The sequence below is a fragment of the Arvicola amphibius genome, unplaced genomic scaffold, assembly GCF_903992535.2.
Source record: "Arvicola amphibius unplaced genomic scaffold, mArvAmp1.2, whole genome shotgun sequence".
In the NCBI taxonomy this organism is placed as follows: domain Eukaryota; kingdom Metazoa; phylum Chordata; class Mammalia; order Rodentia; family Cricetidae; genus Arvicola; species Arvicola amphibius.
Window position 1 is genome coordinate 18,849 of NW_024582179.1, and position 22,533 is coordinate 41,381.

Below are 22,533 nucleotides of genomic sequence, written 5' to 3' on the forward strand. Positions count from 1 at the left end.
CTGGGCACTTTGGCTGCCATCTCACAATCACAAGGAGCCTGAGAACGACAGAGTGTAGAGGACAAACAAGCTCCTGGCCTTGAAAACAATGGGAGGAGTTCCAGAGCCGGCTTTGGAATGCTAAGCTCCAGAAGGCTCACTAATCGTCATAATTCAACACACCTCCATTGCCTAAAACAAAGACTGGCAAATGACGTAGTCTATGGGGCCAAATTCAAGAGCGAAGAATTTTTTTCTTTAAATGTTCTCAAAACAAACTTTAAGAAAGACGAACAAAAGAAAAACAAATGGCAGAGACCATGTGTGGTCCCCAAACCTAAAATCTTTACCACGTTACTCTTCGCAGAAAACGTTTGCCTGCTTCAATCTAAACCATTTTGTGGGTGCACTATATTCTGCAGCTCATGGCATTCTAATGTAAGTACTAAAAGCTTCATTTTATAGTTACAGAAATTAATGTTGGCCATGGGTCAAGTAGGTTACTCAAATACGTATTTGTAATTATTTCAATTTATTGTAAAAGGATGCCACAGTAAGGCATCACTTTTTAAAAAAAGTTTTTAACATGCCTCTCTACCCCTCTGAGCTTCAAATAACATTTCTTGACTTTCTAGATCAGAATGACAAAGCTTCTTGCTGAAACACAATGTATTCAATGACTGTCCTCAGAGGAGGTCGGACTGCCCCGCAATCTGAACACGGTATTTCTTGCATGCAGAAGCCAACCCTAGAAGACTCCACAGAGGAAAAGGATGACACATAAACATTACACAAACAAACTCACTGATGTAACAAATGGCATCTTCTGTGGAGACAGAACTGGCGCTTCCTGCTGACTCACCAAGAGAGTGACGCTTCCATGAAAAGCAACCAACCTTCCCTCTTTTAACTCCAAGCCCCAAGTTAATGTTTCGGCTTCCCATTGGGTCCAAATGCTCAATAGCACCTTAGTGAAGAGCTTAATCCTTAATAGAAACGTATGTCTTGAGAATGCCAGGTCCAGAAAAAGGGCCACTGTGGAAACCCCAGGAGCGACTGAGCCTTGTTTAGTTAGGACAGCCTTCCTTGATTCAATAAGCATTCGTTCACCATTATAGTCCAGTCCGGCTCCTCATACCTGTACACAGTTAGCAGTCGGTAACAGCGAGGTAAGAGAGATGGGGGAGACAGGAAGAGAGATGGGGAGAGGGAGACAAAGGATGAGAGGGAGGGAGTGGGAGGGAACGGTGGGAGAGGGGTGGGGTTCCCATTTATACCCAGTACTGGTTGTGCTTCAGCGCTGGGTTGGTTTGTCGACAGAGCTCGGCCATGTCAGGATCCAGGTTCACCCATGCCTCCCAGGGAGTACATTTCTCCACAGGCTCAGCCCCCAGGGAGGCCTTCTGAGCACACTCTGGGGGCAGGAACAGACTGGTAGCTTGGCTGCTGGAACTTCTCAACAGGGCAGTGACCTTGACAGTGGGAACGGCTCTACTCCCCTCTGCTCTGCAGCTGGGGGATGGGGATTCGAGGCTGGTCTTGGGCTGGATAAGAGGGTTAGCCTTTTCCTCCTTTTGGCTCAGCAGCCAGACACACAGGGCTACCACAGTCACCATCAGGAGGAGGAACACAGCAGCCAAGGGTATGATGACCACCAGAGGGTAACTGCTATCTCGGGGCCCTATGACCCCTTCAGAAACAACTTTGGTGGCAGCATGTGGCCAGATGACCTTGGTGGGGGACACCTTGCCATCCACATCTGGTTCTCTGCCATTGGGCTGTCCCCAGGAATCTGTCCCCTGCCATTTGCTCTGGGTCAGATTTCCTGGAGTTTCTGTCTGTGTTATAACGGAAGTCATAAGTTTTTTCTGAGAGAAAACTGAGGCCACGAAGCTGTCCGCAGTGATGAATAAAGGTACATCCGGTGTAAATGTCTGTGGCCGTAAGGGGTCTGGCGGCACAACGGTAAAGGCCAGATAACCTGTTGCTGGCTGCACACCGTCTGCACTGAGCAAGAAGGTGAAGGAGTCGTTCAGCGTACCAGTGCCTGTTAGATTCGCACGTGGCTCAAGCAGCAGCTGACCTTGGTTGACATCTCTCTGCGTGAACCGAGCAATCTCTTCCATCACAGGGCTGTCAGCTGCTCTTCGGACAAGTCGCCCATGGGTGGGAGGTTGTATCACTTCAAATGTGGGGTCACTATTGGTCTTATTAGCCAGCTCGGTTGCATCTAGATCCTCTCTCTGCAGCCGATGAGGCGTTCTGTTGGCCACTCTCAGGTTCCGCGTCACCTGCAATAAAGGCTGCACTCTGATTCCCAGTGTTTGTTCTGTCAAGTTGCTCTCCACTGTAAAGACTGAGAACTGCAGCCGATCTCCTGAGGCTGTGAGATTGGTCATGTGGTAGGAGAGCCTTCCTGAATCCAAATCCTCCTGGCCAAAGCTGGTGACCACCTGGTTGTCGACCAGCAAGTGGCCATTTTGGAGGGGTTGTGTCATCCTGTAGATGACCTGGAGGCTCCTTCCACTGGTCACTGCAGAGAGGTGAGCATTGGTGATGGAGACAGTGGTCTGGCCTTGTGGGAGAAGCAGGTCTGTGAGGTTCACAAGAGTGATGGAGATGGGGATGACATCCAGGTGGAAGAGCTTGTAGAGAGGGCGGTGTTCACCATCAGTCACACTAAAATAAAACGCTCCGGAGGACGGGCTTCCATCTTGTATGAACCACACCTGAGCATTATTGATGTCAGCCTGTGTAAAATGGTGAGCAGCGGTGTCCAGATCGTGAGCCATTGCTAAGAAGCCATTGTTGGGATGGCGGATGATCATGTATTGGATTTCACTTGGAGGACTGTCTAGATCATCTACTTTTAGGATTTCAGGTCCCACAACCAACCTGCTGCCCTGGAGAACTGTCAACCGAAGCCCTTTGGTCTTCAGTTCTGGAGACTGATCATTCACTGGGGTGATGGTAATGTTGAACATCTCTTCTAGAAAGTCAGCCTCCGGCTTGTTGGTGGCCACGCTCTTTGGGTTCGGCCAAACTGCGAAGGTAAAATTATCAGCCAGTGATTCAGAGTCATCATGAAGATATGTGACTCCCAGTGCATTAACTGTATGCTGGGAGAAGTAGGGGTTTCCTGTGGTAATGTTTCTTTCTCCAACCATAATGGTCCCATGGCAAGGAAGAGCTGTAACCTGGAACCAGATTTCATGGGACGAACGCTGAGGTTGGGGCAGCCGAAGTAAGAGGTTGGAAGCATCTAGCTTAGATCGGTCAATGAGGACTTCACCTCCCTCCTTGACAGAGGCGCCTATTGAAACAGTTAAAGAACAAAGAGATGTTTAACCTGACATTGCAGATGAAGACCACAAAGCTTTCTCTCCCAAACACACAGGTTGCACAAGCACCTGAAGTGGCATATGAAAAATAAAACTTAAACATAAACACATCTCTATGGAAGCCAAACAGAGGTCCCTCAAAGAACTATGATATACCCCAGCTATGCACTCTTGGGTGTATAATTCTAGAACTCTTAGTCAGCATTCCACAGAGATGCCTGCACATCTGTGTTTACTGCTGCATTATTCAGAGTAGACAGGATATAAGATCAGCCTAGATGTCCATTCATAGGTCAACGATAAAGAAAATATGGTACGTACGTACACTGGAATCCTACACTGTCTTAAGGAAAAAAGGAATCATGACATTTTGGGGAAAATGAATGTAATTGGAGATGATTTTGTTAGGTTAAATAAGTGAAACTCAGAAAGACAAACGTAGCATGCTTTCTTACTCGAAGAATCAAGATTTATGTGTGTGTGTGTGCATGTATGTGTGAGTGTGTTCATGTGCATTTGGAGGTCGTGACAGTACAAAAGGGATCACCTGAAGGGAGATGGGAAGTGGAGAGGATAGCATACACGTGGCAGGAAGGCAGAGGTAGGAACAAAACCAAGGAAAGAAGGGAAATGGCTGAAGGGAGGAAGGGCATGGGGAGGAAGCAGGGGAGGAGAATGGCGGGAAATGAATGCGAACAGCCATTAAGTCAACCTGTCAGGCAAGCAAGCATTCAAACCTGCACACTCGCTTATCAGATGTTAATTTCCTAACTTAACCAATGGCTGAATTTCTCTTGCTATGGAGACATGCACAGCTGTCATTTTCATTTTTATCAACAACTTCCAGCCACGGGCATGACAAAGCTCCCGTTCTTTACAGCCAAACTCACTCCTCACCTTTACACTTGTGACAGGAAACACACGAGGGCCTGCAGAGTAACTGCCATTGGCTGTCTGGGTCTGTCTTACTGAAGAGGATGGTATCATGGTATGATCCAAAGATTATTTTCTCTCTTCTACAACACACAAAGCACTGGCTGGCCATAGCTTGGTGGTGTTTGAGCCAAAGTTACATTTTAAGTTTTAATTACTATGCCTTAGAAATCTTTGAAGCAAAAAATGCCTCTGCTCCGCAAGCCCCTTGCCCAAGGACAGAGAGTTCCTGGAATGCTGGAGGCTGTTGTTTATGGGAGATAACAAGCCACGTGTATTCACTCCCCTCAACAAGTTTCACTAGCTGTACTTGATCACACGTGGGTGGGATGTAAGTAGGAGATACGTCAGGACGCTTGCCCCTGATTGGACCTGATGAGAAATGCAATAAATTATGGGTTTTCCTTCTTAAGCCCTTGCAAAACCTGACTCAGGGCCTTTTCCCAGGAACCTGGGTACACAGCTAGCCAGAGACCCTCCACCTGGCCAGTATTTAATTAAATATTGCTTTATATTGTGGCCATGGTCTTCTTCTTGACAGCCAGATTAACAGTGGTAGTACCTGCGTTTGTGAGCAGCCGGCTCTGTCTGCCTGGCTCATTTGTTTCATATGAAATGGTAATTCGGAACTCCTCCGGACCCAGGGCTGCAGGAGGGGAGGAGGCCATAAACGTGAAGGAGTCTTCTGAAGCCCACCCTGTGTTCTCCAGGTCCACATGCTGGTACAGTATCAGCCCTTCCCTGACCTGGGGAGAAGGAAGAACAGTTAGCAGCCAGCTTCCGGGATACAAGGATCAGCACACATTCTAACCCGGGAGACATGCTCTTTTTAGGGCTTACTACAGTCATGCTCAAATTATTCCATGTATTTGTGTAAAGGAAAAAAATGAAAAGCATGGTCACGTCTTTTCCCAGGCTAGGAGATGCTACTTCAGCCTTGATCTAGTTATCAAAGAGAAAGAAGCACTGTGACTTGAGATGGCCATACCCTGGAACGCCTTTCTTAGGGAAACAGTATACTGCACCCTTCTTACTTGACAGATAGTGCCGGCCATTATTGGCTTATATAACAAGTCTATTTTGTGGATGGCTTTGCTCACTTGCTGTCTAACAAGCTATTTGTGATCGAATCCTAGACATTGTACAATCTCATCTATAAATACTTCCTCACATAACACACATGCAGACAAAACACTGTTGTACATAAATATTTAAAAAAAAAACCCTAATTCACATTAGCAAATATGCAGTCAGTGTCCAAATTTCTCGAACAGTCTGGTTTAAAAAAATAAAAGCAAGCCAGGCAGTGGTGGCGCACGCCTTTAATCCCAGCACTCGGGAGGCAGAAGCAGGCAGATCTCTGTGAGTTCGAGGCCAGCCTGGTCTACAAGAGCTAGTTCCAGGACAGGTTCTAAAAAAGCTGCAGAGAAACCCTGTCTCGAAAAACCAAAAAAAGAAAAAAAAAATAAAAGAAAGCAAAAACAAAAACAACAAAACAAACTAACAAACAGAAACCCACACACATACACACAGTTGTATTGTCTGAGTCAAGATCCTTAGACATCCATACCCAACATTTTATATTTCTCACAGGTGTGTTTTCATCTGTAAATCCCCTCGTGTGTGTGTGATTGTGTATGTGACTGTGTGTGTGTGACTGTGTGCGTGTGAGTGTGTGAGTGTGTGTGACTGTGTGTGAGTATGTGTGACTGTGTGTGAGTATGTGTGACTGTGTGTGAGTGTCTGTGTGACTGTGACTGTGTGTGAGTGTGTGGGTGTGTGTGACTGTGTGTGTGTGAGTGTGTGAGTGTGTGTGTGTGTGAGTGTCTGTGTGACTGTGTGTGTGTGAGTGTGTGTGTATTTGGAGAAGGTCCAGAAAGAGAGACTGAAACCAGGATTCCATGTGAGGTAAACCTGTGGGAACAAGATGCTTACAGAGGCTAGGAATTTTGTCACCAAAACCAAATGGCCTTGAGAACAACTGTGGATAACTGCGGATTTCCACTGCGTGGCATATTTATGTGGGTAAAGCACTGATTACCTGGGCCCTGGGGTTGAGGAGGGAAGGAGGGTTTATTTCCTATCCATTGAGATTTGACGGGCTATTTCCATTTTACAGAGGGAGGCACCAGAAAGCCAGTGATGCAGAATCTCAGTCAATAAACGAAGCAGGGAAACAGAAGCGAGAAGACTATCACTTGGTAACGAACAGCCATGACAACTCAGGTGAGAATCCTGAAATGGTTGCTGAGACTGTTGACCAAAGGGTGACGACAAACAGGTACATGCATGGTTACAAAGCGTGTCCTGTGGGACACTCACACACAAGAGAGGATCATTCCTGACATTGGGGAAACTCGGGGAGAGATGATGCCTGGCATGATGAATATAAACAGCATCCCCAACCTCAGGACAAGGTGAGCATCAGGCAGGAAGCTCTGAGATGAACCAGCCCCTCCCTTCACAGGTAGCTTTTATTTGAAGGAAGATAGTAAAGCATACTTTGATTTCTGTGATCAAATTTTTATCTTATATCCTTGATTTCTATATAACCTCCAAGAATACTCAAATACTAGGGAGGGAGATTTGTTCTCAGAAGGCCAGAGGCCTCACTGGGCTTTCTGTGATGGGCTAGAGTTTACAGATGAAATGTTAGAAAGACGAATGTCTGGAGGACTCTGCCCTTCCCTTCTTCCCCAATTTACAGTGTGATAGTTAACCTCAATTGCAATTTGATAGCCTTTAGAATCATCACAGAGATAAGTCTCTGGAGTGTCTGACAGGGATTTTCTAGATTGGGGTAACTGAGATGGGAGGCCCACTGTAATGTTGGTGGCACCATTTCCTAAGCTGGGGTACAGAAAAAGGAAGCAGCTCTCTGGGCACCAGCGTTCATTTCTCTCTGCTTCCTGACCGTACATCGTGACTTCCTCATCATGATGGATTGTTTCCCCAGGAACCGTAAGTCCAAATAAACCCCCTTTTCCTTAGGTTGCTTTTTTGGTCAGGCATTTTGTCACCACAGCAACACGACAAGTAACAACTATACAAGGCTAGTTGAGAGCAGAGCTGGGACCAGAGCCCAGACTGCCTGGCTTGTACACGTGAGCTCTCTCAGGCCTTTTCTGGGGTTTCTTTGCCCCCAAACTGCCTGAATTTCAGCTCTTTTTCTGCCATGGAAAAAAAATAATAATATAAAAATGGATGCCACTTAATGGATTTAGAAACATGGATTGGTCAGACCTAAACCCAATGTTTGCAGTACCAGTTTTTAGTTTTCTGTATTTGTATACTGAAATGCAGAATACCTCAGTTGTAGATATGTATTTCATCTTATCAGTGAATTACTATTTCAGTGGTCGAAATGTCAGATCCTGGGCATTTCTAGGTCCTTCCGGAGAACAGTCTAGTTCTCATTAATCAAATTCTCTATTGGGGTCTGTTTTGGGAGAAAGGCTACACTCATTTCTCATACTGGGTTACAGTAAAATATCAAACAGTCGGAAAGTCCCATCTCGTGTTTCACGAGGTAAATATTTCCTAGAGCACATTTGGAAGCTCGTTTCCAGCTGCTCTTTTAGAAGTGTTTGTTCAAAACGTGTTTAATGAACACATAATCTATTTTGAAACTGCTTTGTAACATTTAATTGTGAAGGATATGTGCTTACAACTCTATATAGATAGAAATAAGGCAACTCAGAATAGTTCATATGTATACATGCACTTAGCAACACGGAACATACCTAACTTCTATTAGAGTTCTACAGATAGCAGACACTCCACAAGGCTCTTTGTGTAAGTTCATTTAGTTTTGTTTAGCTCCAAGAGGCTTTTTATGTCCATTTGACAGACTGGGCTCGGAAAGTGTAAACAGTAGTGAGTAGGGAAGCCTCGTTTTGTACCTACTTCTGGGCAACTCCAGAGTTCATGCTGCTTCCATGATCTAAGGGTTGCATTCACAGTGTGGAACACTGAGAGTATCGGCTACAAAGAAATTCATAAGATATGTTCTAAAACTCCAAGATCCCAGTGATGGGGAGAGCCAGTTGAAAAATATGACCAGAACAAACAAATGCCACTTCATTGTCTGGCCTGGCCAAGGAGAAGAGTATTGACCAGAACTTGTTTTGATGGGCAGTGATTCTGAGAAATAGCTTATCCTACAGTTTGTGTGTATCATGAATTATAAATTAAAAAGGAAGTACTGGGGCTGGGGTGATGGTTCAGTGGCTAAAAAGTGCTTGTTCAGCATGTGGATCTGAGCTCAGACCCTCAGCATCCACACAAAAAGCTGGGAATGGTGGCAAGTGTGTGTAACCCCAGTGTTGTGGGGGCAGAGACATGCAGATCCCAGATGCTGGCAAGTTAGTTTAGACAACTGGTGAGCCCAGGTTCAGTGAGAAACCCTGCCTCAAAGGATAAGATGGTACGCTGTAGAGGAAGACAGCTAACTTCCACCTCTGGCCTCCACACATGCATGCAAGGGCATGTGCATATACAGTCAACATACATGTACACACCCATATACCACACAACAGCAGAAGGACAACAGCAGAAAGACAGTATTCCAATCCTAAACTGGTGCCACATTTTATCATGTGGGAACTCCTAAGACACTAGGAAATAGAAGGTAGGAGTTTTTTTTTCTCTTTCTATTGATTCCTGACTGGAGGCCCCATAGGACCAACTAACACATGCTTTCATAAACATGGAGACACAGAGCTCAGGGTCACCATTAGTGCCTGTGGATGAATCTAGGGATGAAGAAGGATCCTCAATGTGCCAGGCTTGGTGGAGTCAACCATTGCATGGAGATTGATTTCCCCCGCCCCCCGGCAAAGGATGTAATGTCTTCCTTGCCTCTTCCAGATTGCTTGGCTACAAGCATTCCTTGGCAGGTGGCCACAATACTCCAACCTCTTCCTCTGTGGTCAGTTGCCTGTTCTTCATCTGCCCATGTAAAATCTGCTTCTGCCTCCCTCTTGAAAAGACACATGTGATTGCACTTAAGGCCCACCTAGATGATCGAGGCCACAATTCCAATCCTATAGCTATTAACTGCGCCTGCAAAGTCTGCCATGAAGAAACATTCATCCGCAAGTTACAGAGACTAGGACCCCACTATTTTCAGAGGTTCCTCTACTTGTATATAATAACCTGAAGATGGCCATACTCATAAACTTCTGTGTGACCTCAATTGATCATTTTAGTGAAGATCTACATATTTACAGAGGCATGAGGCCCTAGAGACTTATAAATAAGGATTTAATCCTTTCTATGAAAGAAAGCAATAGTTATAGATAGACTTCGGGAGCCCTTGTTGAGATTTTCCTTCTGTAGGGTGCTACAGAGACCAGCCCGGTCATTCTTCAGGGGCATGAACCACAGCTCATTGAGAATGATATGGGTGCAGTAGTGTTACCAAACTGCAGTAGAGATTTTCAAGTGTTATCATTTATAATCTCAATGGCCATTTCTGTCCATTCCTGCTAAGAAGAGTCAGTCTCACTTTATAACAGCCTGTCCCCAGTAATTCTGTAATCATAGATGCCCTGCAGTGTGTGGATTTCTGATCAGCTGTGGAAATCCTGCCCTGTTTGTGCCCAGCTGTTCTCTACAGCCAAGGTGGCGGTCTCCCTGAAGAAAAGGGAAAACACTCCAAGAGGATTTAGGATGTAGGTACAGTGTGATGGAGTTCATACTCTGGGCACCATAGCTGTGAAAGAAGATTTTTTTTTGTTTTGTTTTATTGAGCTCTACATTTTTCTCTGATCCCCTCCCTGCCTCTCCCCTTTCCTTCAGCCCTCTCCCATGGTCCCCATGCTTCCAATTTACTCAGGAGAGCTTGCCTTTTTCTACTTCCCATGTAGACTAGATCCATGTATGTCTCTCTTGGAGTCTTCATTGTTCTCTAGGTTCTCTGGAATTGTGATTTGTGGGCTGATTTTCTTTGCTTTATATTTAAAAACCACTTATGAGTGAGTACATATGATAATTGTCTTTCTGGGTCTGGGTTACCTCACTCAACATGATGTAGGCCCCATCCATTTGCCTACAAATTTCAATATTATTTTTTATAATTATTATTTTTCTCTGCTGTGTAGTCCTCCTTGTGTAAATGTACCATGTTTTCCTTATCCATTCTTCGGTCAAGGGGCATTTAGGTTGTTTCCAGGTTCTGGCTATGACTAACAATGCTGCTATAAACATGGTTGAGCACATGCCCTTCGGGTATGATTGCTATTTATTGCCTTTATTATGTTTAGGTATGTTCCTTGTATCCCTCCTCTCTCCAAGACCTTTATCATGAAGGGATGTTGTATTTTGTCGAAAGCTTTTTCAGCATCTAATGAGATGATCATGTGGTTTTTATTTTTCAATTTGTTTATATAGTAGATTACGTTGATAGATTTTCATATGTTGAGCCATCCCGGCATCTCTGGGATAAAGCTGACTTGATCAGGGTGGATGATGGTTCTGATGTGTTCTTAGATTTGATTTGCCAGCATTTTATTTAGTGTTTTTGCATCAATGTTCATGAGTGAGATTGGTCTGTAATTCTTGAAGGAAGATGATTCTAATGCTTTTTGGTCACTGTTCTAGTTTGGTTTCCTGTTGTTGTGATAAGAACACTGAGTGGAAGTGACCTGGGGACAAATAGTTTATTCGGCTTGATTTCCATGTCAGACTATTATCATGGTGTCACAGGCTGACACCAGGTGACAGGAGCTCAAGTCGGGAACTGACTGGCTTGCTTCCCAAGGTTTCTCAGCTCGCATACAACCCTAGATCACCTGCCCAAGAGTGACACCACCCACAGTGGCTCGGTCATCCATCCTGTATCAATTATCAATCAAGAAAATGCCGATAGCCTCTCTACAGCCCGATGTTATGGAGGCATTTTCTCAACAGAGCTTCCCTCTTTTTAGGTGTTAGTTTTTCCTGTCAAGTTGACAAAAACTGAGCGGCAAAGCCGCCCTGTGTGGGCATGGGAACTGAGTACAAGCAGACGGAATGAGCCACCCTCCCTAAAATGGGTGTGAGTGCTGTCTGCCTTTTCATATAAGGAGGCAGTCGTTTTAACAGAGCATTTTTGACAACTCAAAGCCATTGGGCCAAGATCTGTCAGTCAATTTTGTTTGAACAATGAATTGGTGAGAAGTGGCAATACAATAAACACCACATATGAGAAAACACTCTCCACATAATTCAGCGAAGGATAATGCAAAACAAAAAATGCTGATGGGAAATGACAGTGACAGTGAGACTGGATGCCACTGAAGCACTGAGCCCAAGGAGACACAGGATGGGGAGGGCAGGAGCACGGATGATAGAATGCTGATCGCTCCCTACTAAGACAAAAGCCTAATGAGACTTTAAGCTGATTCTACTCTCCAATAAATTATAATAAATTAATTTCCAGCTTTTGGGAAATGTGTCTATAATTCTCTAAAGTATATATTATGAAAGCAAGACGTCCAGATTTCGGAAGAAAGAGCAATTGGACAAAATTAACAGCCCAGAATGGCTTTGTAATCTTCTAAATGTCGTCCTGGAAAACTGTTATCTACGCTGCCGAAGCAGCACAGCCCGAGACGGATGGCACCCTGCCCACAACGGCACAATAGCTGAGATGCAATTACTGGCTTTGTGGAAAAGAAAAGAGGCCGGCTGTCATAAACCTCAAAGCAGAACACTTTGCTGTTTTAATGACTCTAAATTATCCCAACAAGCAGTGGAATGAAAATCACTCAATTAGCCGAGAGCTCAACTTGGACACCATCGGCGTGCTTTGTGGAATTTGAGGCTTACTTTGTTCATGTCTTCTTGGAAAGGGACAGGATCCTCTCGAAATTTGTAAGAGGGCTTTCATGCAATTTGAGTCTGATGGTTTTCTTCTCTGTGGATGCCTATGTTTAATTCTTTAGGACACGTGATTTTCACTAAAAGCTTGTGTGGGTCAGCTTTACCCACGTAGGATTCGACACAGGTAAAACAAGGCCACCACTTGCTTATCTCAGTAGGCTGACATGACATGGGTCAAAAAATCATGACTTTATTCCAGGCTAAGAAAATAATGTTGGGTAATGACATCACAAACATTTCCTTGCAGTTATTTTGCCAAACTATATTAAGCATAATGCAGTCAAGATTTTTCATAAGCTATTTTTTCCCCATGAGCACTGATTAAAAATGGTTATTTCTGTTTATCCATCGCAAGCAAAGAAACTCCGTGTCTTAGATGCAAATGATGCAGCCCCTTTAACCTCCACCACACACCCCTGGCAGGTAGCGAGCCAAGGACAAATTAATTTTCAGTGAAAGGGGTGAAAGAGCACTCAGCCATCAACTGCCTACAATGTCCCTATTGAGTGCTTGGCAGGTCACTTGGCTGGAACTTGAGCAGAAAAGCCTAGGAAGTCTAGTAGTAATTAGCCACTTGGTACGTTACACAGGCCTAAACAGCTCTAACGTTTTATATAACTGAAATCATCGAATACCACATTGAAGAGGCCTGATGAAAACACATGTGCAATCAGGGTCTTCAAGGAAGACTTTGGAGGACAGCTTCTCACTCCACGGAACACAGAGCCTGAGGCAAGGATTGCTGTACCCACTGAGCAGACCCCAGGCCAACAGAAGTGCTCTCTGTCCTCTCTTCCACCTCCACAGCCTGTCGCCACCGTTTGTTCTAAAGCTGTGAGGTGGTTAATCCGAGTGAGGTAGTCTACAGTGTCTGGGAACTGACCAGCGCACCATTTGATGGAGGCTGTAACTTCAGGCTGGGCCAAAGCATGTGGAAAAGGAAGCAGTTTGTGGGAGGGGCAAAGCAGGAAGGTGAATTTCTTTCATTTCTCAAGTCACAAAAAATGTTAATTTCTGAACATATAAACTAACCAGGATTGGAATGCTTTCCATTTTGTTTAATGTGTGTCTGTGGTATATGGTGTGTGCATTCGTGTGTGTGTGTGTGTGTGTGTATGTGTGTTGCAGACACATGAGTGTGCACATGCTTTAACCCATGTTTGTGCATGCAGAGGTCAGAGGAGGATGTCCCATGGCTTCCTCTCTCACTCTCCACTTTATTGCCTTCAGACAGGTCTCTCGCTGAACCAAAGCTTGCCATTTGCCTAGGCTTGCTGACAATGACCTCCCAGGAATCACTGTCTCTACCCTCTCAATGCTGGGGTTACAGGAACATTCAGTTAAACACACAGCTTTTTTATGTGTGTGCTGGGGATTTGAACTCTGGTCCTCATGCTGGCACAGCTAGTGCTCTTACCCCTGAGCATCTCCCTAACCCTGGGATGCATTCAGGTTAGTGACCATTTGCTGGATTAATGGGTGATGCTTCCTTCTGTCTTGATACACATTTAACACTATTGTTTTTTGATCTTGCTTTTATAAAAGCACACACTGTAGTTTGGATATGAAATGTCCCCCAAAGACCTGTGCATTAAAGTTTTTGTTCCCTGGCTTTGGTGCTCTTAGGGGTGGGGGTAGAACCCTGAAGAGATAGAGAGACCGTTAAGGGTAAGTCAGGTGATCGGATGTGCCCTTAAAGGTGATATTGCATCCTTTGCCCCCATATCCTTTCCTCTCTTTCTTTGCTTCCTGACTCCCAGGAAGTGAGCATTTCTCTGCCTTCTGCTCCTGACCAGGGTGTTTGGCCACACACAGAAGCCTCGAGGCAAGTGGCAACTAACAATGGACAGAAGCCTCAGCAACCACGAGCCAAAGAAAACCAGTTCTCCTCGAAGGTGAGTCTTCTCAATGTGTCATAGCATCAGAAAGCCCATATGTGTGTGCGTGTGTGTGTGTGCGTGTGTGTGTGTGCATGTGTGCACGTGTGTGTGCGTGTGCACGTGCGCGCGTGTATGTGTGTGCATGCATGTGTGTTTCAGAAAACAAGATGCACGCTGAAACATCAAAATAACCTAGGACCCTGAAAGAACCAGAGTTCATATTTTTGTTTTGATCCTTCCATAGTTTTCTCTGTATTCTCTTCTCCTTTAGAAACCACATTATTGACTCTCCTTATGATGGCTGAGGAGGAAAGAGGGACCAGGCCTTTGAAGTGACAAGCACAGATAGCCCTGTGAGCCCCTAAACTTGTCTGCACAGTTCTCCACTGCCCTCTCCCCTCACCACATCCTCTTGCTCTGACCGTCATGGGAGAGGCCTTGGAGGTTCCCATCCTCATGCCTCTTTGTTCCTCCAGCCAGTGCTCTGGCCATGGGTGGAAAACTCGGTCCCTGCATGAGACCTCTTCTATTTTCTTAGCTCACTCCTCTCATCATCCCCGAGGGAAATGTATTAGAGAACACCAGGAACTTGAAGGAAACAATAAGTGGGTCAGAGGTGAAGCAAATGTCACTCTCCTCTGATGACCTCATTTCCATTCATTAAATGACTCTAGCACATTAGGGCAAACACCAGCCAGTTCCAGTGTAGCAGAAAATTGCCTCCCCCCTGGGAAGCTCGCCTTTTAAATATGAGGAGCAGAATGGGACTTTTCACATACTCAAGAACAGAAAGCTAAGCATCCGCCTTAGCTACCATCTAATTAGCTTTTGCAACCCTTAGGATGTCCGGTCACCTCCCCACCCACTTGAATACCAGCCGGACTTTCTCAGTCATCGTGACGCCAGTTTGCAGCTCTCCTCATTCAAATTCTTCAGTGTGGTCCATCCAGGTAGTCACCTTAAGTAACTTCTCTGGGGTGATCACCTCCCTACAGGATGGTTAATGTAGCCTGTGTGACACACCCCACCTGGGCCATGCAGGTAGGTCACATGACCACCTCTAAGTCCAGTGTGGTCTCCTGGAATAACTACCTGTCTGATTTAAAGTCACACACTCAACCGTCCCTTGGAAATGGTACTTGGACAACACTGGATCCAACAGAGACATTGGCCCTTGAGTTCTCTTTCTCTGTGCGCTTCTGACTTTGTATATATATGGTCTTTGGGTGTGCCAGGTATCGCTAGGATGTATAAGTAGTACAGTATTTCTAGTGTGTGTCTCTCCTGACCGTTGAAGAATGTTTTCCACCTCAGTGAACCTAAATTAAGTGTGGGAACATGCTATGCACTCTACATCTATTGCTGTCTTAGTCACATTTAACCACCCGGGGGAAAGCCATGGTTAGTTTGGCAGGAGCCTGACCTAGAATCCAGAGTCCTGGCCCTGCTATCAATAAGCTGAGCATGAACACACGTGCTATAGGTCTGAGTCTTCAGGTGGAGGGGAATAATACAAGAGAAGGCTAGAACAGTGCTTCATGCATGATGTACATGAATATGGCTTCAATGGTCATTGCTATGACTCTTCCCATTTTAAATAAATATCAAAACATAGACTTAACAGCTATGTGATTTGCTCTGAGTCACAGGGGTAACTCCTGGTTTTGTGCCAAAGAACTTCTGTACAGTCACAAGCAGTCACCAGTAGGCCTCTGATACATAAACTATAAACTCTCCACATGCCACACAACAAAGACACCAGATATCTGTTGCGTGGAAATTCTACAAACAATTAACTTATCTGAAATGATGTTTTAGAGAGAAAGAAATTATTACAGCAGGCATGTGCCTTGTGTACAAAGCCAGATACAGACTTTGTATAAAACCTTATAGATAAGAAAGTAGTTTTTTCTTTGTCCTTTGAATCTAAGTATTCATCCACACCTCTGGAATGGCAGGTACATGTCCAGCCGAGGAAAGGACCGTGAGGAGGAAGAGACAAGCATTGCCTCTGTTCTATTGGATCCAACTCAGCTCCTCTCTCCATCCCCTGACCTGTGCAATGATCAGGTTGTTTGCAGACTGTACCTGCCCCTGTTTCCACAGGGAGCAGCAGTCTCAGACAGCCTGCGCAGCACTGTGCTCCCATATGAAACTCCTCTTGCTCTGGCTCACACTGTTGCCAAGGATGACATGGTTTTCTGGACACCTCCTATCTGTTCACAAAGGCTGAAGGAATTAGAAAGGGCAGGGGAAACATTAAAATATGAAGGTGGATTTGATTCAATCAAGACTTTGCTTGCCCAGGAACTTACATTTAGGTTGATTTTTAAAAGTGGTCTATTTTAAAAGTGGTTTGTCTGGCTTCCAGTATTAGACACAGTTTTTAGTTTGCATGTTGGGGCACCATGGCAATTAGAACATTGTTCCAAATATTCAGTGCCTCCTCTCTATATTTGTCCAGCACATGGATAGCAGGCTACCTCACGCGGCCTTCTTTGACCAATGAAAGGTGAATACAAGTCACATTCTAGAGCACAAGCTGCAAAGTTATTCCAGGTTCCAACAGCACACTGCCCTTTGCTGCCATCAACGTCATGATTAGAGCAAGTGAGGCTGTTCCATTAGCTAGATCCTGAAACAAAGAAGACATGGAAAACAGACCACAGCCACCATGTGATGCAAGTGAGAAGAACGGTTTTGCTATCACAAAACCACTGGACTTGCGGGTTTCTTGTCATTGCAGCAAAAGCTACTTAATTCAGCTACAAATCCACTGACACCTAGATCATATCGGTCTTAATCTAAAATCTCACGTATTTGCAATCAATAGCTGTTGGAAATAATACTTAACATGACCACAGTCATTTTCTAAAAGAACTGGGGCTGGAGCCAATATACTGTTATAGGAATAATATCATTCTTGTTAGTATTCAGAAGGCCAACTGGCCCTGGGCATGTTTTGATGCTTCTGGGCTCATCTTAATTCCCCTACACAATGGGGTTTTCATTCTAAGTTTTTGTTCTGTGCCCCGGAGAAATCTGCAGAGCACAGACACTAGACTTCTTCTTTTCATTCACACTGGAATCTCATGCTAGCCCCATGATCCACTTCCCCAAACACACACAGACAAAGACAACTGAAAAGCCTACGCCAAGTCCGATCTCGTCACACCATCCAGAAAGTGCTCAAAGGCTATGGGCTCTTGCTATTTCCTCTAAACTTGATTTGAGATTTTAAAAAAAATTCATTAGTAGCACAAATCTGCAGCCAAATAAATCGTCAGAGACAGTGTTTCAGGACTGAAAGAGGAGGACAAATAACAAACCAAAGGAATGCCTAAAGAATTACATATGGGTATGTCACTCTGAGAAAATGAAATAACACATAAACAAACATGTCTGGTCCACTCAATTCCTGCTGGAAGGCAAGAACATTTTTTTTAGTGTTTATTCATTTCAATAAGAAGATATGTAAGCCACGGGTCTGGTAACCAGTGGTGCTCGAAACACCCTGGATACAAATTACATGCACACAAGATTATGAAATATTAGGTAAAATATAGTGTCATATTAAATATAAATACATGTATACTTTAGATTACATCTTAAAGGACCCCCCTCAAAAAAGATTTAGTTAGTTAGTTAGTTGGTTTATTTTTGAGATAGGGTTTCATTGTGTGGCCATAGCTATTCTGGAACTCACTTTGTAGACCAAGCTGACCTCAAACTCACAGAGATCCACCTGACTCTGCCTCCTGAGCACTGGGATTAAAAGTGTGCACCACTACCACCGCCTAGCTATTTGACTATTTATTTCTAATTGTGTGTGTGTGTGTGTGTGTGTGTGTGTACAGTGCATGTGAGTACACATATATGCAGAGCCCAAAGAGAGGAAGTTGGATCTCTTGGAGCTGGAGTTACAAAATGTTGTGAGCCACCTGACAGTGAGACTTGAACTCGGGTCTTCCTCAAGAGCAGTACTTGCTTTTAACCGCTGAGCCATCTCCCCAGCCCCAAGTAGTTTTTTTCCATTGTTACTTTCAGAGTGTAAATTAGCACGGTGTTTTCTGACCACTGTGTCTCATGCTACACTTCCTACAAAGAATCCTGTTTTAAATAAAACAAAGGGTTGCCCGGGTCATGGCCACGTCTAATTGGTTTAGCAGGATGAGAACAAGTGATCGGTGCTCCCTGTTCAGCCCGCGGCCCATCTCAGGGTCACGACGTGGCTGTCAGTACTCACCAGACGTTGGGTAAAGATGGAAACATCCTCTGTACGGTTGTCAGAGTTCATCTTCAGCAGCCTCCCAAGCCTAGGGGCGCTGACAACTGTAAACGTTATGGCTCTGTTTCTCACCCTGTCATCGTTGGTAACAGCTCTCAGGGCCTGAGACGAAAGCGGCTTCGTAGAACCTACGGTTCAAATCTTCACATAAGTACAAAGCACACAAAGGTGGTCAGTTCCTCACATGATCTCTCTAGACTTCTGAGAATTGCCGGGAGAGTGCACCGTTATGAATGGGAGTGCTAGCTATTATCCAAAACTGGCCAGTAGGGGTCTAGTGATCCCTGGGATATCTTCTCAGAGACATGATTTGCCTCTGAACCTCAGGAAAAAGCAGCTCCTCAGAGCTTCTCCTCCCATCATGGCCTGGAATCTATTTGATTCCCTTGAGAAAAGAGTCCCTGCCAAGACCTCTGTGGCTCAGCCCTGGGTATGTAAAGAAAAATCTGATTGTGTGCTGCTGGGAACCCAAGAGACTGTGGTTCCTAGGAGGGTGGGGGTTGTCTCCTAAGCAAGCACGAGGAACCTCCCAGGCCTGCACCAAAGGCCGTGTGAATGGCAGGGTTCGGATGTGGAAGGACCATCCTCATGTGATGGAAGAGCTGAAGGTTTCAAAGCTATCTTCTGGGACAGAATCCTCCCTCATCCCTCCTAGCCTCTTCAAAAGGGCTTTAGCATGTGTCCTCTGCAGAGCAGCCCTCAGAGTAGGTCCCTTGTAAATTGTTTTTGAGTTTATCAATAATATTAGTAAATAATAACTATTTATTATAACACAACCATATAAAAATAAAATATTTATCCAATAACAACTAAAGCCTCCTACACAGCATCCATTTTGTTTTCCTTCCTTAGCCTTTGTAGTCTTGAACAGGAAGGGCCACCATATTTGATATTTAACCACATCAGACATTTGATGGTTCCAAGGAGAAGGCAGTTCTGGATCTGAATAACTTCCAAAATTGCAAGGCCCATTCTGAGTCCTCATTCAAAACACCCGAGCCTCCGAAATGACCACGAGGCTCTTGGGGTGAAGCGGGTGAGCCCGTGGAACCCAGCCTCAGAAACAGGGTTCTGCCTCAAGCTCAGGACGCCTCACAAGTTCAGCTGCTGCAGGAAGTGCCCGTGTGCTGCTCAGAAGTTCTCATACATCCTTCTCGGGCCTGCTCAGCCGCTTTCTGGCTTCCAGAGCTGTCAATCAGGGTTAGCGGTCACACCGGCACACTGAGCGCATTGTTTCTGTGCCCGTGATCAAAGTCATAACTGGGGCTCTCCTCCAATACCGGTCAAGTTTCCTCTTACGGACCACCTCAATATCCAACTTCCCCTGTCCCCAGCTCTGGAACACCCCCTCCCCACCTTAATTAGTCTTCTTATAAGTGACCCTGTTTGATAACCCAGTTCTTCCTTTACTTCCCAGGTGATCTTTAGGGGACAGGAAGTAAAAAAGGGACTCTTTAAAATATGCCGGGGTTTTTTTTCTAGCCAAAGGGTATGAAATCATTTGTCGAGCCTCCCTCTGTAGCAGGTGGCTACTTACCATAGTCAAATGAGGATGTCCACCTGAGAGCATATATCAGGTGATACAGAAAACATGGGGGCAGGGAGATGTCTCAGGGGGGAAGAGTGCTTGCTGCCAAGCAAGAAGACCAAAACTTAATCCCTAGAACCCATATAGTGTAAGGAGAGAGTGACCTTTGATATCCCACCACAGGCACTCTATATTGTGTGTGACACACACACACACACATACACACACACACACACACACACACATACACACAAATGTAATTTAAGATGTTTTTAGAAAGAAAATGTGATATCTACATAGTAGAATGGTAAACCCTTCAGCATATACTACGAATCCCTTCTTCTTTCTTTCGGTTCCTCCTACAAGGGACAGATGGGTTACTGATGTCATTTCCTCTCTTTTATGACAAGAGGCTGAGGCACAGGATTCAGGAAAATGATCCTTTGTTGATGAACGGCTTGACTCTGAACCTACGCCTCTACAGCATGACCGCAAAACTTTCCGAGTTAATCCCTCCAACACTCGAGACCAACATTCCTTGAAAAGGAGCCAAGTAAATGAAAAAAATATATACAGCCTAAGGGCACAGTATATTCCAACATGCCACCACTAAAGTTAAACAAACAAAACCTGTGGCAGAATTCAATGCAAAAATACTCTCACAAAACCTTTTCTTGGAGAATAAATCACAGAGAAGGCAACAGAACACATGTCAATTAAATCTACATGAATACCTCCCATATATACGTATGTGTGCGTATATATATATATACATGTGTATATATATATGTATATATTCATGTTATACACACATACCTATTTTACTAAGTTCACAAAAAAAAATTTCATTTAGAGTAACTGTTAAAAACTGATTTTCCTGGGTGGTGGTGGCGCACGCCTTTAATCCCAGCACTCAGGAGGCAGAAGCAGGTAGATCTCTGCGAGTTCGAGGCCATTCTGGTCTACAGAGTGAGTTCCAGACAGCAAAAGTGACATAGAGAAATCCTGTCTCAAAAAATTAAAACCAAAGCAAAAAGCAAACAATGAAAACTGACGTGCAAATTTGGCAAAGCATAGAAGCGATAGCGAGTCTGAAAGCATTCACATTCTATGTACTCTTATACTTGTTTTGTATAAGTATCAAGCCAGGGCTGAGTGTACACAGGAACCAACACAGAAACTTCCAAGTCTGATGAACTGCAAAGGAAATTCAAATGGTATGGCGTGGACCAGATGTAAATTAAATTTCTTAAAGGTTTAATTTAATTTCCTTTTGGGGGGGGTTGTTACTAACTTAGGCCAGGTTGCAATACTTCACCAACCAAGGAGATTAAAACATGGAACACTGCTACATTGTTGTGGCTATTAACTTGCTGCGCATCCTCTCTCTCTCTCTCTCTCTCTCTCTCTCTCTCTCTCTCTCTCTCTCTCTGTTGTGCATGTGTCAATATATCAGTATGCTTGGGAAACAAAATGAACACCTACCCCGATGTCCCTCTCTCAGGGAACTGACATTTCTACAGGAGACACCCTGGGGTGCTGCCCCCACACATACAGGAGAGGAGCTGCTGAGTACAAGCTCTGATCTGGGATCAGAATTGCTGCGCTGCCTGTCGGGCTTGAGCCTTCTGTCAGCTACGTGGCACTGAGACCTCCCGAGCCTCGTGCCTTTCACCTGCCAATGGGGACGTTCAAAAGCTGTGTTCCATACATACCATTTCACTTAAATTTTTTTATAATAACCCAATGTGGTAATTAAAAATAGAAGTATCAGTAGCTGAACGTCCAGCCTATAATAGGAATAGATTTTTACTCCTCCAACAGCCCTAAAATAACCATGCTTCTACAAAACAACAGACTTACCCCTGGGATTTGAGAATATGGAAGTTCTGAACACATGGTTCTATATTAGCTGGCATAGGATCTCTTACATCATACCCCGAGGCAAGATGCAGCGTGCCTCTTTGCCCTTCAAGGGACATGGCATAGGAAGATGAGGATGGGAACTCTCAAGGAAGATACAGAACGTGGCATTGATCATCACCTTACAGCTTCACACACAGCAGCGGGGACAAAGAGCCCTCAGGGCACTGCTGAAGAAGCCGTGTAGAGCAAGGTTGGGTGGATCCCTAGAAAGGGGACAAGGTGACAAAACCACAGGAATCATGGTCATGCTAGATAATGCTAATAACTGGTGGCCCGTGCTACTTGGGAAAGCTATTGCAGGAAGAACAGAACAAAACAGGGGAGCCATAAGGTCCACCTGAACTCTAGGACTACGAGTATCACAGCTAGGAGATTCCATCACACATCCCTGCCACTCAAGAGGAATGGATATGAAGATTCCTCCTCCTCCTTCCTCCTGGCCAGGAGCTGGAGCAGGAAACAAGGCAGGGTGGAGATGCTGGTGACTAAGAATATCTACTGAGCTAACAGGGCAGGGAGGGCTTGGGAAAGTGAGGCCAACATCTGAGTTCCAGCAGGGAGCTCTTGAGACACACACGGGTTGGGCTGCGGTTGATGTAAGACTTGCTGGAAAAAGAAACAGTTACCAGGACTGTGGCCAATAATGCACAGAAGACTGTAAACCTGTAAGTTTTATATGATCTTCCGAAGGTCAAAAAGGAAATTTGGCCGCTTTAATATATTTTTTTCCGGCTACAGTGATTCAGTAAAACATTCACCACAGGACTCAGAAGTGTCGAAGCTAGTGTCTCC

At 44.8% G+C, this 22,533-nt stretch overlaps 1 protein-coding gene across 1 annotated transcript; it reads right to left on the reverse strand.

Moving 5' to 3' along the window:
• Window positions 1-575: 575 nt before the first annotated feature.
• LOC119805716 (chondroitin sulfate proteoglycan 4-like) lies at window positions 576-21,797 on the reverse strand. Its single transcript, XM_042054397.1, has 5 exons — window positions 21,679-21,797; window positions 19,825-19,847; window positions 18,246-18,415; window positions 4,816-4,999; window positions 576-3,292 (listed from the first exon to the last, which is right to left on the reverse strand). Exons 1-5 carry the CDS (start codon window positions 21,795-21,797, stop codon window positions 1,251-1,253), a joined length of 2,538 nt encoding a protein of 845 aa, XP_041910331.1. The 3' UTR covers window positions 576-1,250.
• Between the last annotated feature and the right edge of the window lie 736 nt (window positions 21,798-22,533).

What these genes read in the sequence shown, in the direction of transcription:
- LOC119805716 (XM_042054397.1), bottom strand. Translation starts at nt 21,797, where the DNA reads ATGTCCCTTGAAGGGCAAAGAGGCACGCTGCATCTTGCCTCGGGGTAT. An exon ending in CATATTCTCAAATCCCAGGG is followed by an intron (nt 19,848 to 21,678) that starts GTAAGTCTGTTG and finishes ATATGCTCTCAG; the next exon opens with GTGGACATCCTCATTTGACT. An exon ending in CCGGCTGCTCACAAACGCAG is followed by an intron (nt 3,293 to 4,815) that starts GTACTACCACTG and finishes CTGTTTCAATAG; the next exon opens with GCGCCTCTGTCAAGGAGGGA.